This window comes from Rhincodon typus, chromosome 6, assembly GCF_021869965.1.
Source record: "Rhincodon typus isolate 14 chromosome 6, sRhiTyp1.1, whole genome shotgun sequence".
Classification (NCBI taxonomy): domain Eukaryota; kingdom Metazoa; phylum Chordata; class Chondrichthyes; order Orectolobiformes; family Rhincodontidae; genus Rhincodon; species Rhincodon typus.
In genome coordinates this window covers 94,608,016-94,626,043 of record NC_063337.1, presented here as the reverse complement: position 1 = coordinate 94,626,043, position 18,028 = coordinate 94,608,016, and the positions used below count along the sequence as shown (strand labels likewise).

General features: G+C 42.9%; 1 protein-coding gene across 1 annotated transcript in view; it reads right to left on the bottom strand.

Annotated features, from left to right (window-relative positions):
• Positions 1-18,028, bottom strand: part of rasa3 (RAS p21 protein activator 3) — a 160,265-nt gene that overhangs the window by 60,584 nt on the left and 81,653 nt on the right. Inside the window, exons 2-3 of the mRNA XM_048597795.1 lie at positions 13,622-13,739; positions 1,751-1,854 (exon numbers count right to left, since the gene is read on the bottom strand). Coding sequence (XP_048453752.1) covers positions 1,751-1,854; positions 13,622-13,739 — 222 coding nt within the window. The remainder of the gene's footprint in view (positions 1-1,750; positions 1,855-13,621; positions 13,740-18,028) is intronic.

Below are 18,028 nucleotides of genomic sequence, written 5' to 3'. Positions count from 1 at the left end.
AGTACTGAGGGAGCGCTGCACTGTCAGAGGGTCAGTACTGAGGGAGCACTGCACTGTCAGAGGGTCAGTACTGAGGGAGCACTGCACTGTCAGAGGGTCAGTACTGAGGGAGCGCTGCACTGTCAGAGGGTCAGTGCTGAGGGAGCGCTGCACTGTCAGAGGGTCAGTACTGAGGGAGTGCTGCATTGTCAGAGGGCCAGTGCTGAGGGAGTGTTACCCGATCTGATGGCCAGTACTGAGGGAGTGCTGCACTGCAGGGGATCTGTAAGAGGGAGAGTTGCACTGTCACAGGGTCAGTGCAGAGGGACTGCTATATTACGGATTGAACTTCAAAGTTCCAGGACACTTCTGATTCCCAAGAAATTTCAATCCAAGTTTATCCCTCATGCAACAGATCATCATTACTGTTGGTGGGACGTTGCTGTGTTTCTCGCATTGTCATGTAAGAAATGTCCCAACAAATATGTGCACAGCAAGGTCCCATTAACAGCAATGAGATGCATGATCAGGTAATCTATTTACAGTTATCAACTGAAAAATTAGTTTTGAAAATATAAACATAACGTTTTCAAGTGAGGAAACAAATCAACAAATCACGCAAGTAATACAACCAACAGATTTCACAAGTATTGTTGGAATACACTCCTGTGAAACACCATGGGATTCTTTTCTACATTAAGGAAATTGTATAAAAGTAAGTGTTGTTGTCATACAACTAATTACTACATGGCTGCGTCAGTGGGTCCTCTGCCAAATTCAATCTATTTTGTGAGCTAGGAATCCTACATATCACAGGCTGCTTTTAATTCTTCTGCTCCGCTTTAAGAACAGAAGATAGCTGAATACTTCTCTTACTGCCATAGGGCCAGGGATCAGAAGGAAATCCAAGATTTTAAACCCCAGCACCAACCTGGAATGGAATATATGGAATAACCTGCAAAATACGCACATGTTTTCCAAGGCTGGCTCTTGACCTGGAGTACAGAATGGCAGCATGGTGCTTATATAATTAGCCTAGTAATCCAGAAGTTTGGATGAATGACTGTGAGACATGAGTTCAAATTCCACCACAGTAGCTGCAGGAGGAATTTAAATTTAGTTCAATAAATAAATTGGAAATTGAAAGGTAATCTCAGTAAACCTAGCAAATTGTTGCTTAAGTAAGAAATTGGTTTGCTTATGTCTTTTAAGGAAGGAGATGTGATGTCCTTAGTTAGAGCAGTATGGTTGATTGTACTCTGAAGTGGCCTAGTAAGCTATTCAATTGCTTAAAAATCTCTACGAAAATGTCTAAAACTATAGCTGCACCTCATCACCACCTTCTGAACGGCAATTAGGGAACAGCAATGGATGCTGGATTCACGAGCAGTGTTCATATACTGGGAGCAAATCGATAATTAGCATAAACTTCAATGTGATGTGTGCTTATTTCTGTGCTGAAGACTAACCAATTGTCTGAAGATCGCTTTTACTGTCAGTATTACAGTATGATTTCTTTCTGCCCTTGAAGTTAGTGTCCATAAATTAAAAATGGGAGTAATTTGTTTGCTAAATACAGGTGGAAGTGATATCCACCCTAAAGTACTGCCTGTCCATGGAAAATTGATATTAAGCTTTTGGAGTAGCGCCGAGGAGACAGATTCCATGCCTCCACCCGACCAACATTCCCGAGAGTTGAGTTGGGACAAAAGACTGATATTGGAAGATCTTACTGCAAATTAAACAACTGATCATCAAGGTTTTCACTTACCAATAATTGAATCCCTCCGAAAGACATCTCTGTCAAAAATATAAAATGCTAAATAGCGGAAAGTTCTTGGGATTTCACAATAGAAGTCTTCACCATAAAAGGGGCTGAAATGAGAGATGGTCTTTGTAAGTTGATTTGCTTTCAGTTTTTTTCATAAAAAAAATCATTCTGTTATTAAACCCTTAGTTCGTGTTCAGTCTAAACAGTTATCAGGTTCAGCAGTGTTGTGTTTATGTTACTTGGCTAATAGAAAATGAAATCAAATCATACAACAGGTTCAGAGATAGTAGGAACTGCAGATGCTGGAGAATCTGAGACAACAAGGTGCAGAGCTGGATGAACACAGCAGGCCAAGCAGCATCATAGGAGCAGAAAGGCTGACGTTTCGGGCCGAGACCCTTCATCAGAAAATGGGGAGGGCAAGGGGGTTCTGAAATAAATAGGGAGAGAGTGGGAGGTGGATAGAAGATGGATAGAGGAGAGGATAGGTGGAGAGGAAACAAACAGGTCGAAGAGGCGGGGATGGAGCCAGTCAAGGTGAGTGTAGGTGGGGAGTTAGGGAGGGGATAGGTCAGTCCAGGGAGGACGGACAGGTCAAGGGGGCGGGATGAGGTTAGTAGGTAGGAGACAGGGGTGGGGCTTGAGGTGGGAGGATGGGATAGGTGGGAGGAAGAACAGGTTAGGGAGGCGGGGACGAGCTGGACTGGTTTTGGGATGCGGTGGGGGGAGGGGAGATTTTGAAGCTTGTGAAATCCACATTGATACCATTGGGCTGCAGGGTTCCCAAGCGGAATATGAGTTGCTGTTCCTGCAACCTTCGGGTGGCATCGTTGTGGCACTGCAGGAGGCCCAAGATGAACATGTCATCTGAGGAATGGGAGGGGGAGTTGAAATGGTTCGCGACTGGGAGGTGCAGTTGTTTATTGTGAACCGAGCGTTGGTGTTCTGCAAAGCGGTCTCTTCCTCCGTTACATTGATGGCTGTATCGGCGCCGCCTCGTGTTCCCACAAGGAGCTCGAACAGTTCATCCACTTCACCAACACCTTCCACCCCAACCTTAAGTTTACCCAGACCATCTCTAATACCTCTCTCTCCTTCCTGGACCTCTCTGTCTCCATCTCAGGCAACCACCTAGAAACCGATATTCATTTCAAGCCCACCAACTCCCACAGCTACCTAGAATACTCCTCCTCCCACCCACCTTCCTGCAAAAATGCCATCCCCTATTCCCAATTCCTTCGCCTCCGCCGCATCTGCTCCCAGGATGAGGCATTCCACTCCCGTACATCTCAGTTGTCCTCGTTTTTCAAGGACCATAACTTCCCTCCCTCAGTGGTCGAGAACACCCTCAACCGTGTCTCCCACATCTCCCGCACCTCATCCCTCACACCCCGTCCACGTAATAAGAACCAAAAAAGAATCCCCCTCGTCCTCACGTACCACCCCACAAACCTCCAGATCCAACGCATCATCCTTCGACACTTCCGCCATCTGCAATCCGACCCCACCACCAAAGACATCTTTCCCTCCCCATCCTTATCTGCTTTCCGGAGGGACCACTCTCTCCGTGACTCCCTTGTCCGCTCCACACTCCCCTCCAGCCCCACCACACCCGGCACTTTTCCCTGCAACCGCAGGAAGTGCTACAGCTGCCCCCATACCTCCTCCCTCACCCCCATCCCAGGCCCCAAGAAGACTTTCCACATCAAGCAGATGTTCACCTGCACATCTGCCAATGTGATATACTGCATCCGCTGTACCCATTGTGGCTTCCTCTACACCGGGGAAACCAAGCGGAGGCTCTGGGACCGCTTTGCAGAACACCTACGCTCGGTTTGCAATAAACAACTGCACCTCCCAGTCGCGAACCATTTCAACTCCCCCTCCCATTCCTCAGACAACATGTCCATCCTGGGCCTCCTGCAGTGCCACAACGATGCCACCCGAAGGTTGCAGGAACAGCAACTCATATTCCGCTTGGGAACCCTGCAGCCCAATGGTATCAATGTGGATTTCACAAGCTTCAAAATCTCCCCTCCCCCCACCGCATCCCAAAACCAGTCCAGCTCGTCCCCGCCTCCCTAACCTGTCCTTCCTCCCACCTATCCCCTCCTCCCACCTCAAGCCGCACCCCCATCTCCTACCTACTAACCTCATCCCGCCCCCTTGACCTGTCCATCCTCCCTGGACTGACCTATCCCCTCCCTAACTCCCCACCTCCATACAACAGGTTCGGTTCAGTTTAAAAATATAAAATGACAATGTCAGTAAAAGCGACCATTAAGTTATTAGATTATCATAAAACCCTTAAAGGTTCATCAATGATCTTTAGGAAAAGAAATTTAATGTAATGCCCAGATCGGGTCTAATAGGTGACTCCAGTCTCATACAACTGCCCTGTGCTACTTAAGCTGTATCAAATTCAGGGTAACTGGGAATGGGCAGGAAATGCCAGTTTTGTAAGTGACTCTAACGTAAGAACAAATTTGTAAAAATGGAAACAGTTGCTTGTTAGTACAGAACTGGAATATTGCTGAAACTAGAAATACTTGTCTTGCACTCATCAGGACAAGTGCAAAAATGCCAAATTTTAACTGTCACAATTAAAACAACAGGAGGAAAGGGTGCTGTTTGGTTAGCAAGTCAACACAGAATGCCATGGACAGAACCATGTTTAATATCTTCAAGTTTTGCACCTTTGCAAAGAAGGTCTTGAGAGAGTGCAGAGATTTTGGACGAGTTTCATCCAAGGAGCACCATGATGCAAGACTCTGTGGTCTACGGGCTGTTCCTTGAGTGGGGAGGACACTGAGACAAACATCAGCTGCACATGGAGGACTATCAACTCGAAGAGAGACATTCTTTGGTCTGCCCGAAACAAAGTTGGTCTTCCAGTGTGAAGAGTTGACCTCAATGGTGTGCTGCAGACTGGCACATTCCAAGGTCCAGGACCACGTGCTGGGGGACGCATTAAAGCTTGGAGCAGCTGCTGCCATGGCACAGTGGGGAAAGACCACCATCTAAGGTCTTTCTGCCAAAGTATAACGACAGGTTATTAAGATCCAAAACCCCCTCATTGTCATAAAAGGAATGTAAATAGTTTTCCTTACATGAGCAGAAAATGCTTTGTTTTGCAACTGCATGGAAGCTCTGGAGAACATCAAATGCCAATGTGTTGTTCTTTCTCTCTGCCAAATCTGTATAGAACTGTTCTTAAACCTTTGTATGCACTTACAGAACTTTTAATGAAAAAAGTATACTTTGGCACATAAAAAAGTTCAAGGTTTGCACCTTTTCTGAATTGTCCAGCAGCTTAGAGGGCCTATAGTTCCCCAGTGCTTTCTTCATGACAACACCTTGGCAATTTGAGTGTCAATTTGTCAACCAATCTACACTCTTTTCCCCTGGAGTATAGGATGTTGAGATCATTTGAAATTTTGCATTCTTGCAATTGTTCAGAAGACAAAAAAACTTCAGCAACATGTCTCTTTTCAGCAATACTCAAAAATGAATTAGCAAAATACAATTTGAACTGGACTCTGGACAACATTGTGTCAATGATAACATTCAAATGATACGTAAGGCAGTTGTGAAATGCTCACTCACTGGAACACTTATAGCTTGACAGATCAAAACCTGGGAATAGCTACAAAAGAGTAATCGCAGCTCAGAGAACTTCAAAGTACAAATATTCTATGTTTGATCCTTTCAACTTTATATCACTCCCAGATGGCTCTTTAGGTTTTCAGTGTTTGCTTTGGAACGTTTGACTCTTAATTGTGCAAACTTGAAACCAACTTCGCGATGGCAGAGACAAGCAGGGAATCTCAATAACACAAGAAAAGTTAAAGATGAGGAAAAGGGTCATTGACCCCATAAAAATACCCCTTCTCATATATTCAACAGAAAAACGTACATTTTTATAACACCCCTCATGAACTCCAGAAATGCTTTACAATTAATTATGTATTTATTGAACTACGATCACTGGTGCAGTGTAGTAAACAGCAGCCAAAATCTGAATCGCGAGCTCTCACAAGCAGGAATGTGATAATGACCAGATCATCTCTTTTTAAGTTTATGGTTAAGGGGTAACTATTGGCAGGAAATTAAGGACAACTATTCCTTGCTCTTCAGAACAGTGAGACCTTTAATTTTCGTCTGAATGGAGAGACAGGACATCAGTCTCATAAAAAAGGTGTACTGTTATATTTTTCATAAACAGTCAGGAACTAACTACTTTGTGAATCCATATCACAGTCATTGCTGTATTTCAGTCATGTGACCTGTAACAATGTATCAGTCTATCAGCCGTATGAAGAGCGGCAAGAAAAACATTCAATAAAGTTCCACCATTTGATTCTAAAACTGTGATTAATTCCAACTTATGGCAAACAAAAGACAGAAAACATATGAAACTGAATCTGTGGAAATGTGATAGAGCAGCCCAGCATATCAGACCCTAATTCAGAATTGTTCTTAGACATTTTTAGAACATGCATGTTGCATATTCTCAGTTTCCCTGAAGGGAGGAAAGTGCAGTGGGTAGTGTCCTGCTTCTGAACCAGAGGTTCCCGGTTCGAGTCCCACTCCAGGACTTTATGGCCAAAGGGTACTTGTAACGTGTCATTGGGTTTCAACCTGCAAATCCTTCCTCCATACATCAGAGCATCCTAAAGAGACAAGCCCAAATTTACTGATAAGATAAAGTTGAAAGCTATCTTTTTGTGTATATTTCACCATTAAAAATAATTCTAACAAATTCGTGTGTCAACCTTACAAATCTCAGTCTCAACCTCATTGTCTGCCTTTATTGTGAAGGAAAAGATCTGTCTTGAAATGAGGAGGGGGGGGTCGCGATCAGGTTGGTAAACATTAGTGATAAACACCACCATTCAGCAGAGTTCCTGAACGATGCATCAGCTATTTATGATAGAAAGAACATCGCCCGAGATCACAAATTCCCGCAGTGCTCGTTCAGATTGGTCATACAACTTGCAGACTGAACGTTAAAGATGCTGTGAGGGAGGGAGCGAGGGGTTGAACAGATTTAGGAAGTATTTGTTCCATGGCTGAATGTTAGAATGAGGCTTTGTGTACTGCAGCATCTGGCATTAATTTTATGTCACATGACAGTGATTAATTAGTATTCATCACAAGGTCCAGTCTGAATGCAAGGGCTGCAAATGATTCAACAAACCCCGCTGCTTTAGAATTTTATAAAAGCTGAGAAAGTCTTGTGGCACACTGATGGGCCACTTGCCCGGGAGGTGTGTTATAATATGTCTGAAGAGGTTGACCAAAATAACTATTCTAATGTGATTTTTAGAATTATCATATGATAGGGGACCATTGGTTCTGAGAAGTAACGTCTTCTATCAATCTGTTTCCTCCTCCTGTTCCTCTCCTTACCGCTGCTTTTCCACTTCTTCTTTGCCTTCTTCTCCTCATCGCTCCCTTCCCTGCTTCAGAGCCTCCCTGCACCCACTTTCGCCGTACCCACTTTCACCACGCCTACTGTCTGTTCAGCTGGGAGTTAAAGATTTTCCAGGCCACAACTGGGGCAAAGAGTTGGAGAGTCCTCCTCACATTCTGACCAACATTATTCTCTTACGCAACCTGAAAAATAACAGGCTAACTGGTCATCCACTTCATCATTTGTGAATATTTGGTTGCCTGATTTGCCACATAAACATTGGCTGCCCCTCTAAAGTAATCCACAGCATATGCAGCGCTGTAGGGTGTTCTGCCAGCGCAGTAAAGAACAACGACAATACAACTTTATTGCTAATTTACTGGTAATTACAGTTCATTGTTAGAGGCCAGAAGCTGGAAGCTAAATATTAGAAAACACACTCAAAATGTCCACCCTGCCCATGTGACAAGGATGTTTTGCCTGGCAACACTTCCATGACCCTCCTTCCTCAGCCCATCCCTCAGATACTGACTGTATTTTTCTGCCTTAACCCAGCATTGTAGAAACAGGAGGCCATTCAGCCCACTGAGTCTGTTCTAACATTTCATTTGATCATGGCTAGTCTGTATTTTAATTCCATTTGCCCACTTTTATTCCAGAATCCTTAATACCCTTCGTTAATATCCCTTGTGTGAAAACGTGTCACTTGACATCAACCTGAATGGTCAGTCTCCCATTTTAAGGTTCTGCCCCTTTGCAGAACAGAACATAGTTTCTCTCTATCAAACCCACCAACTATTTCTATCATCATAAGCATTTTGAATAAATGACACCTTAGTTATGCCTATTTGAGGAAATGCAAACCTAGTCTATATAACCTATCCTCAATTTAACCCAGTAAGGACCCCTCGACCTTTCAAACTGCATGGCCACAAATTCTATTGTCCTGCTCCAGCAGAATCTCCCAGGACAGGGCACTGGGAATCTTGGCAAATAGTTTGTCACTGCCGTACTGGAGTTTAAGTCACAGAAATCCTCAGCAGTAACATGCGAAAAAAAGACATTCTCAACAATTCTCTCGCAAAAAGGACCCTGAGCTTCCAGTTGCCTGACACTTTAATGCACCACCCTGTTCCCTGTCCAACATCTCTGTCTCAAACCTGCTGCAGTGTTCCAGCGAAGCTCAGTACAAGCTAGAAGAACAACACCTCACTGTCCGCTTAGGGACCCTGCAGCCCTCCGGACTCAATATCAAATTCAATAATTTTAGGGCCTAAACTCTCCCATGTCCCAGCCCCCTACCCCACACACTAGGCCTTGTTATCACATAGCCTGCCATCACACACTACCTATTGTTAGTCACTAACAGTCCCCATTAACAGCTATTCACCCTCCTAGCCAGATTGTTATCAACTGAGGAAGGGTCACCGGACCCGAAATGCTAACTCTGATTTTTTCTTCACAGATGCTGCCAGACCTGCTGAGCTTTTCCAGCAATTTCTGTTTTTGTTTGCTATCAACTCCTTTGTCTATCCAACTGCTCTTCTCTCTCTTTGGGCACTATCCCTACCTATCGTTTACTCCTTACCCCTCTCCCTCACCCCTAAATTGTGCATTTAAACCAACATTTTTCCAGCTACCATCAGTTCTGAGGAAGGGTCACCGGACCCGAAACATTACCTCTGATGTGTCTTCACAGATGCTGCCAGACCTGCTGAGCATTTCCAGCAACTTCTGTTTTTTTTTACATTCTCAACGGGTCCCTGTTCAGTTTGCCGGCGCTGAGTGCGCTGTAAGCAAATGTGAGACAATTCTGCTTTGCTTCTCAACCAAAACCAAATATAAAAAAAAATCTCTGTATATTTATTTGGCAAAGCTAAAAAAGCAGTGTCTTTATTCACTTGTCAAGGGAGACTCTTGTTCAAATGCTGGCACTGAATTATCTTTTCAGAAAGGAGTGACAGGCGAAATCCCAGTTTTTAGTCAATAAAGCCTCTAATGCTCACTTGCAAAGATTTGAAGTATTGGAACACAAAAGAGCATAGAAGCAAATTAAAAATGCTTTGAGATTTGAACTGAATAATTTGATGTAAGTGATGTGTGAAGTTGGCTCATCAGACTCCATTACAAGTTGAGATTGGCTGGAAACATGAAAGGTGGGCACTCTTTGAGTCTCACCCTAACTTTCCCAGCACTGTAGATGACAGGAAGACTCTGGTCTTCATCAGCTGGAGCAACAACAAAGCTCTTTGTGTCGCTCAGTTGCAACTTCTGACTTTAGTTTTCAAACCTATTAATTTAATGGGGTGGAGCCCTCAGATCCCCGATGGCTATATAAAAAAAGAATAAAGTCATACATTCTGGGATAAATGTAAGGATAAGACTAGATGTTGGGTGTGTCTTCCATTCCCAGAGAGTTGTGAACCTCCGGAATGTGTTGCCACTGGGTGCGGTGGGAGCTGGACAGGTTCCTGACTGCAGCTGAGATTGTATTATACAGAAGTTAAATGCCTTCTTCCAGATAATTTAGTCTGTGCGATCTCTTCTACTCTGACTGCTTGGGAAGCTCATAGAGAAATTTTTGAGGACCCTTGTCCCCGTGAAAGACTTTTGTTTATTTCCTGTACTTTTTGCCTTTCCAACTCTTAACTCACAGCAAGGCCTGTTCCACTATCATCACTGTGCTCACTGACCTTCACTCCTACTCAAGCGACACTGCGGCTTAAAAACTCAAATATTTCTTCAATTCCATGGTGGCCTTAGCCCTCCCCATCTCCTCCTGCCAGAAAGCACTCTAAGGTCTAAATGCTTCTCAAACTCTGACCTTTTCTGATTTTAAACTGGCATCTTCAATGGCCTTGGCACCAAACTCTGGGAATTTCTCACTAAACCTTTCCACCTCACTTTCCAGTTTTAAGAAATTCTTAAAATATACCTCTTGACCCAGCTTTCAGTCACCTGGCCAAGTATCTACTCATGGGCTTCAGTTATAATGTTTCTGCTCAATACCTCGAAATATTTCTCCATGTTAAAGGCATTATGTAGATAGAAGTTGTTCTTTTCCTGGTGGGTACTTTGGTGTGAGGCAATGTCTTGATGCCACACTCCAGCCATTATAGAGTGTGACCTTGACGGAACAACTGGGCTTTTCCTCTTCTATTCAATGTAAACCTGATGACTAAGCTTTCCTGACACCGATGGCTCTGAGATCTAAAACACTCATCAGGGCTTTGAACACAAGGTCAGCGCATCTGATTCAGGCTCCAGCTGATGACTCAGTTACTCATTTTCCTGGGTGAATACTCTGTGGCACAGAAAGCAGCCTCTGTTGCTGAAATATCAATGCTTGCTGCCATCAAAAGAGGGTCTGTGTCAGAATTGCAAATTGCAAAATTGATCTTGTTTCATTTTCATTAGTCCTGACAACGTGTTTGATCAAGTGTATAAGGGGTACAGACAATTTGGTTTTTCAAACATAAAGCAGCCTGACTCAACTCACCCATTTATTTAAATAAATCTCCCTCCATTATTAGCATTAAATTTACTTATTTGTTCATCTAAAGTCAAATGTTTCTGGCAAGTTTATCACAGAACATGTAAGCACAGAACATTAATCTCCCAGGTTCTTTTTAACCAGAGTTTAAAAAAATAATTAACTTCAGACTATATTTTAATGATTGTACAGTTCTCTAATAATAGCTGAACTACATTTCAGTAAAGCTATTCAGAAGGGTCGCAAGCATAAACGTTTTATCCACAGTAATTGTCTGAATGCGACATTGTGATTCGCAGTGACACTCTTGTGTCTGAGTCAGAAAGTTGTAGGCAGGTTCAAATCTCAGTCCTGGGATGTGAGCATAAAATTTAGTTGGCAGTAGGAGTGCAGCACTGAGGGAGTGCTACACTGACAGAGGTGCAGTCTTTCTGGCAGAAATATTCAACCCATGCCCCATCTACCTTTTCTGATGGATGTAAAAGATATCGTAGCATTTTTGGAAGAAAAATAATGCCCTGGTTAGTAATTTCTCCTCTGCCAATATCATTAGAACAGATTTTCAAGCTACTATTATGTTGTAATAGCAACCTCATTTCAATCGCATTGCATTGGCTGCAAAGGATGTTGGGTTGTTCCAAATTTGACAGAAATGGCACATAAGTTTTTTCTTCTGTATCATGCAAGATCTGATGTGCTTTCTCATTCATTCTAAAAAAGAAAAATGATGCAGATTGTCCAAACTGCACACTAAACTTCAGATACCATACACCAAGTTCCATAATGGGTAAACCAATCAGCAGAATCTGATGCAACATTCTTCAGTTTATTTGCATTGGGTACTAATCAGGTAAAATTAAGGAAATTAAAATGCTGAGGCTCACAAATGTTTGAAGGACCAAAATTTTGAAATTGGATATCCCACTGTGTGACAGTTCACAAATGCAAACAAAAATTGTCACAACACACTTTAATAGTGAATCTACATGAATCTTATTTTTCAACATTTATTTCTAGGTTAGAAATCCAAACAAGGTAAAGAAACTACCCAGGCAGCTGTCTCATCTTTTTAAACTCAGGTTATAACCCACTGAGACCTCACTACTGTCACAGAATTAAACCCAGCCTTAGCTCACTGGGGCAGAAGTGATATCATATGGAAGGCTAGTGGACTTACATTTCATATACGTCTGCACTATGTGATCACCTGAGACTGGTCAGAGAAGAATTTTTCATTATTTTTAACAAAAATATTCTCCATTTAAATCCATTGTAATCTCTCCAGTCTAGATATATATTGTTCAGACAAAACAAGATGGCTGGAAATGTTTTTAGCAGATCCTCGATGTAACTAGCATCAATGTAGTACCATAATTTTGAAATAGAAACAGCGGTTTGATAATTAAACAATTTTATTACTGCTTTACAGTGTTTTATCATTGTTTGTGCTTCAAATGGATTTTTATGTCTATGGTGTTTTCTGGTTCACACAGCTGTGCTTAGCCATTCTAATATAATTCCGCAATCCTGAAAATTTGGAAATCCAGAAAGGACTTGCTTCCAAGCATTCCACACTGAAGAGGTTATAAAGTTTTGGGAATCCAAAGCTATTGTTTGCTGTCCCCATTGTAAACATCATTTCCTGACCACTAACTTCATCTTTCTCCTAGGCAACTGTCTGAAACTGAGTCATACTGCTCATAAAGTTGAAGTCATTTATGGCTCTGGAAGACTTTGTGACCACATATGTGTGCCATCACTAAGACACTTTGTTTCACTCTCCATTACATCATCTCAACTCTGCCGCTACCTCTGCTCATCTGCTGCGGAAATCCTTATTAGGTGCCTTTGCTACCTCCAGACCTGACTACCCCAACACACTCCCAATTGTTCTCTCACACTCTATACCACAAACACGTGAGGTCATACAAACCTCTGTTGCCTATGTATTAACTCACAGCGTGTCCTGCCCACTCCTCACTCCTGTGCTCCGTAACCTACACTGGCTCCTCGTCAAGCAGTGCCTTTTTTAAAAATTCTCATCTCTATAATCTAATCCCGTCAAGGCCTCTGCTATATTATGTAATGGACTCTAGATCAGACAGACATGTAGCTTAAAGAGCAAATTACTGCAGATGCTGGAATCTGTACTGAAAACTAAAAAATGCTGGAGATCACGGCGGGTCAGGCAGCATCCATGGAGCGAAAGCAAGCTAACGTTTCGAGTCTTGATGACTCTTCATCACAGCTGACATGAAGTGTGGAGGGGACATTTATGTAATAGGTCGGGGAGGTGGTTTGGAGTGCTGGGGCGAGAAAAGATGTTGATAGTTCAGATTAAGTGATCGGAATTTTAGAATGTCACTTAATCTGATTCTTTTGTTTGCAAGCCTGTACCTTTGATGTTATGTACCAGTATTGACATCGTGACATGTGACTTTTCAGTATAAAGATGAGCAGCTCATCTTCGGCCACTCTTTCGGTGCGATGGAGTCAGTGTAATGTCTTCAATCAGTCAGCTCTATGTATGTAATGTACAGTACCATCACTAATCACAGAATCCAAGCTGTGTGTGTGACTGTCATATTATAGACGAGTTAGTGCTGTAAATGAAATTCAAGGTCTCTGACTCAACAAGAACCCAACTATTTGCAGTAAATGCTACATGGGTTAACATAGAAAACCATAAACCACATCAACAAAGACCTTCCCTATCCATGAACCTCCTCCAACCTTTCCAAGATATCTGTATTCATTTAATTCTGGACAAATTACTGAAGTAGAGACATGTGAAGTCATGTGTAAGTCTATCAATAATAGATAGCAGCTTCAGACAGTGAGAATCATTTGAATAAATGTAGAAATGTCATTCTGGCTGTTTGACACAACAATAAAATATTTTACTGTCAGTAGGAAGAAAATTAAAAGTGAAATTAAAATTCAGTAGTGTTAGAACATATACCATAAGGATTTCTCCACTATTTTGGTCCTAAACACCTCTTCTTGATCCAGATTGACAGTACAGTAGCAGTCCCTCATCTTGTTTGGTCCTGGATAGGGAGGCATATTTTTCGCTTCTCCTGCAAGGCGAGAAGAAAGGACATGTAAATAGCACTGGTATCAAAACAAGACCAAGCTGTTCTCTACAGAACTTTACATGGAAATCCCAGACTCAGTGCAGATGAGAAAAGTGCCTGAATTCCTCCCTGCTATGTTCCCTCCATCTCTTAACACAGCCAAAATACAAACTTTGGTTAATACAGTTATCCTTGCACATTGGCAGAAAGGTGCTTTCTCCAAGTGTCAGACCATCAGGGTTCAATTTAATTCATAACATATTGACAACAACTTGCATCGTGGAGAAATTATCAGGCAGAATTTGACACAGAGCCATAAAAAGTTAGGACAGACAACCAAAAATTTGGAGCTCCATTTTAAAGGAAAGCTAGGTAGACAAGTGGGGGGGAGATTCAGGGGTGGGAGAATCGTTAATTCCAAAGCTCAGGCCCTAGGCATTTGAAGGCTTGGGCAGCAATGGCAATCAGGGATGTATAAAAGCTCAGAATTGGAGGAATCCAGAGACAGCGGTGGTTATGGAGCAGAACAAGGTTACAGAGATAGGGAGTGCAGAGACCATGACATCAGGACACCCCAAAGCACTCAACAGCCATTGAAGTACTCTTCAAGTTCTGCCACCACTGTTGTAATATCGGAAATGCAGCAGCAATTGGCACACGACAAAATCCCATAAGCAGCAGTGTAATAATCATCAGAAAATGCAATTTTGCAATGTTGGTTGGACAGGACAGTGGGGGACACTCCCCCCAATTCTTTTACAGTCACCAGAGAAGGCAGGGGAATCAGTCTAATATCTCACCTAATATCCATATTTAACCCTCAATCAATGTCACAGAGTGTCTTTTGACAGGCGCCTTTATAAATGAATGGCTGTCTGTTTTCAGACTAAATGAGGGTACTTCTCCAGGTCAGAGAGAACGCAAGGAAAGAGCAAACCTCTTTTGTGGCTCATTAGAAACTTGGCAGATGTACTTATGAGAAACTGAAGTGGGTGGAAAAGAAACATAAATAAAATTACTCTCATACATACACAGCCCAGAGCTTGCAGCAATTTATAGCGAACTAATTAATGTATTTTAACTGCTGTGGTTATTTTGCTAGCTATTTGGGTTAATGAGTGCCACTCCTCAAAAATGAGATGTAACCATGGAGCCTGTGTGACAGTCTGTACAGAAATTACACCCAAAGCAAACACTTCTGAAGAGCTCCCCCAAGGGCACAACCCTTTAACTTGTCTCACCTTGAGCAGCTGAGCTCATTCTCAAGCTCACTGCGTTTTCACCTTGAACAGGGAACAGGAAGAATCCATGATGCAAAAAGATGCTAGCAAACTCAACGGGGACTCCAATACGTCTCAAACCTCCACTCCGATACCCAAATCGATAACTATATGAGAAAGGCAGAGAGAGAAAGAGGGAAAGAGAAATATAGTGAAAGAAAGTGTGACGGAGAAGAGGAAGAAGCAATGAAAGATATAAGTAGATGTAGAGAGTTGGAGATGGAAGAGAGAAAGAGAAACAAATGATAAGAAACAGAAGAGAGATAGGATTTGAGGTCGCTGAAAATGAACCCTAGGGCCTTTGGAACTGTCTGCTCATTTGAACAATCTCGGCAGACAGCCAGGGCCGCTGGCTCCAGTGATTTTTCAAAGGCATTAACCGGGCCAAGGGGCAATAACAAGAGTGGCTTCTGCCACTAAAAGTGAGTCTTTGTTGCTTAAAAGAGGGCTGCGCCTCTTAAGGGAGAGATGGAGCAAAGACTGGGAGTTGTGGTTGAACAGAAGCTGACCAGCAATAGATAAGGGCGTGGGAGCTGCAGGTTGTGGGGTGGGGTGGGGGGGGTTTTTGGGGGGATGTGCGTGTGTGGAGGGATCTGTGAAGGAGAGATGTCCAGGTAGAATACAGCCTGCAGTTAACACACAGTCAAAAGGCAGTGGAAGCAGATAACCGTGAAGGTCATTGCTGGGGATCAAACCCTGAGGACCTGGATATTTTGCTGCAAGCGGTTTACACAAATGCCACTTCATCCCTGTCACTGCTGTTGCCTGTCAGCAAGCCCAGAATCCTGCCACTCGTGCTGGATGGTGCAGCCGGAAAACGGCCATAGACCAGAGATGCTTGAGGTCATTGTTCAAGACCTTCTGTAGTCTTCTCCTCTGAAAGTTAGCATCCTTTCACCAACCAGGCTACAGCCATTCATGTAGCACTGCACAGGAGCACAACAACAAGGCAAAGGCACACAGCAGGCTGGCACAAAGGGAACACACAAAGGTGATTTGTTAATTTTATGTGCAATATGGCATTGTCTCATTTTTTTGATTTGGTTTGAAATGTTAATTTATACAGCCACAGAAATTTCCAGCACGGAAACAGACCCTTCGGGTCCATCTTGTCCATGCCAATCAGATATTCCACATTAATGTAGCTCCATTTGCCAGCATTTGGCCCATATCTCTCTAAACCCTTCCTATTCACGTACCCATCCAGATGCCTTTTAAATGTTGTAATTGTACCAACCTCCACCGCTTCCTCTGGCAGTTCATTCCATACACGCACCACGCTCTGGGTGAAAAAGTTGCCCATTAGGTCCCTTTTACATCTTTCCCCTCTCACCTTAAACCTGTGTCCTCTAGTTTTGGACTCCCCCAACCTAGGGAAAAGATCTTGACTATTCACCCTATCCCACGGTCCTCATGATTTTATAAACCTCTATAAAGTGACCCTCATCCTCCAACGTTCCAGGGAAAATAGCCCCAGCCTATTCAGCCTCTCCCTAGAGGTCATATTCATCTCATTGTGGTCAATCAAAGGCTGTGATGGTCAGTGACAGACTGGAATGGGCCAGACACATGGGATTAATGGGCACCTTCCCACCCATTGGCAACGTAGTCCTCTACCTGCTCGGAGGTTATCACCATGCCAGCTAACAGAGTTATACGCTGTTAAAACTCCTGAAAGTTCTCTGCCAGATGTATTGCACTTGAGGGCGACAGAGTATGGTATGAATATCACATCCCGCAAGCAAGTCTGTTTGCCACATCAGAAATTTGAACTACAGCCAGAGCAAAACCAACCACAAACAATGACTCAGAGGCAGAGGCTGAACAGAGCAGCTGATGAAACAACTCCTGATCTCAAGATTTCACCCACAGAATTGAGCATGATTCAATAACAATTGGCATCAAAGTGAACAGGAATGAAAAATCCTGGACAATGAGGCATGATGGAGTTCATGAGGAGCTTGACATTAAGCAAATGATGTGGCATGGAGATTTGTATTAGAGTAGTCTCCACTTACTCTGATATGTGCAACTTAACTTGACAATTCACTCTCTAAAATGCAGTAGAAATGGTGTATTATTTGGGCTTCTTTCAGTGAAATGCAGACTGGGAGCTCACTTCTAGTGCAGGAGATACAGACCCCTGAGCGAATCCCAGCAAGTAAATTAACAGCAGGCCTTCCATTTGAAAGGTTGATTTTCATCGTTATAATCTGATAAATTACATGTGATGGGAAAACAGAAAAGATAGAGTCAGCACTTGGGCGATTCCCACAATGGAAGCAAAAGTAAATCCGAGAGGCATGTGCCAGATACTGCACTCCAATTCAAAGAAATCATGGATGGATCAGGAAAACATGCCAAAGACAGCTGTTATATCTGAGGGTGGAGCAGTGTACCATCACCCTAGTCCCTACTCGACAGGTCACAACGTAAAATAAAAACATTTTTTTCAGCTAACAAGATTGCCTATTAAATACCTTACCAATGTCAGGTTTTAAATACAACGATCAATCAACTAGGTTCATTAATAAAAACATTTATTATTTATTACAAAACCAAAAATTATTCAATAAAGATATAATACTTGGCTAATGTACATAATCAGTAGAATTAGAATCAGGTTTTATTGTCACATGTACTCAAGTACAGGGATACAGGAAGACAGTGAAAAGTGTACAAAGTCGCTATTCCTGGTGCCATCTTAGGTACGAAGGTACAAAAACTTAGGTGCAAAATAGAATTATAAAGAATGAAGTTAAAACTTAAACATTACAGTTCTTCTTAGCATAAAGTAAAAAATAAAGAAATATAGTTAAAAGCTTAGCATTACATTCTTCTTTAGCCATGGGCCTGCAGACATTCCATGCTGGGTTTTCCCCACAAGGGCTTATTCTCTCCCCCGCACTGGGCTCGATATCTCCTCATACTGGGCTCATTTTCTCCCCCCACACTGGGCTCAATGTCCCCCCACACAGGGCTCGATCTCCCCCCACACAGGGCTCGATCTCC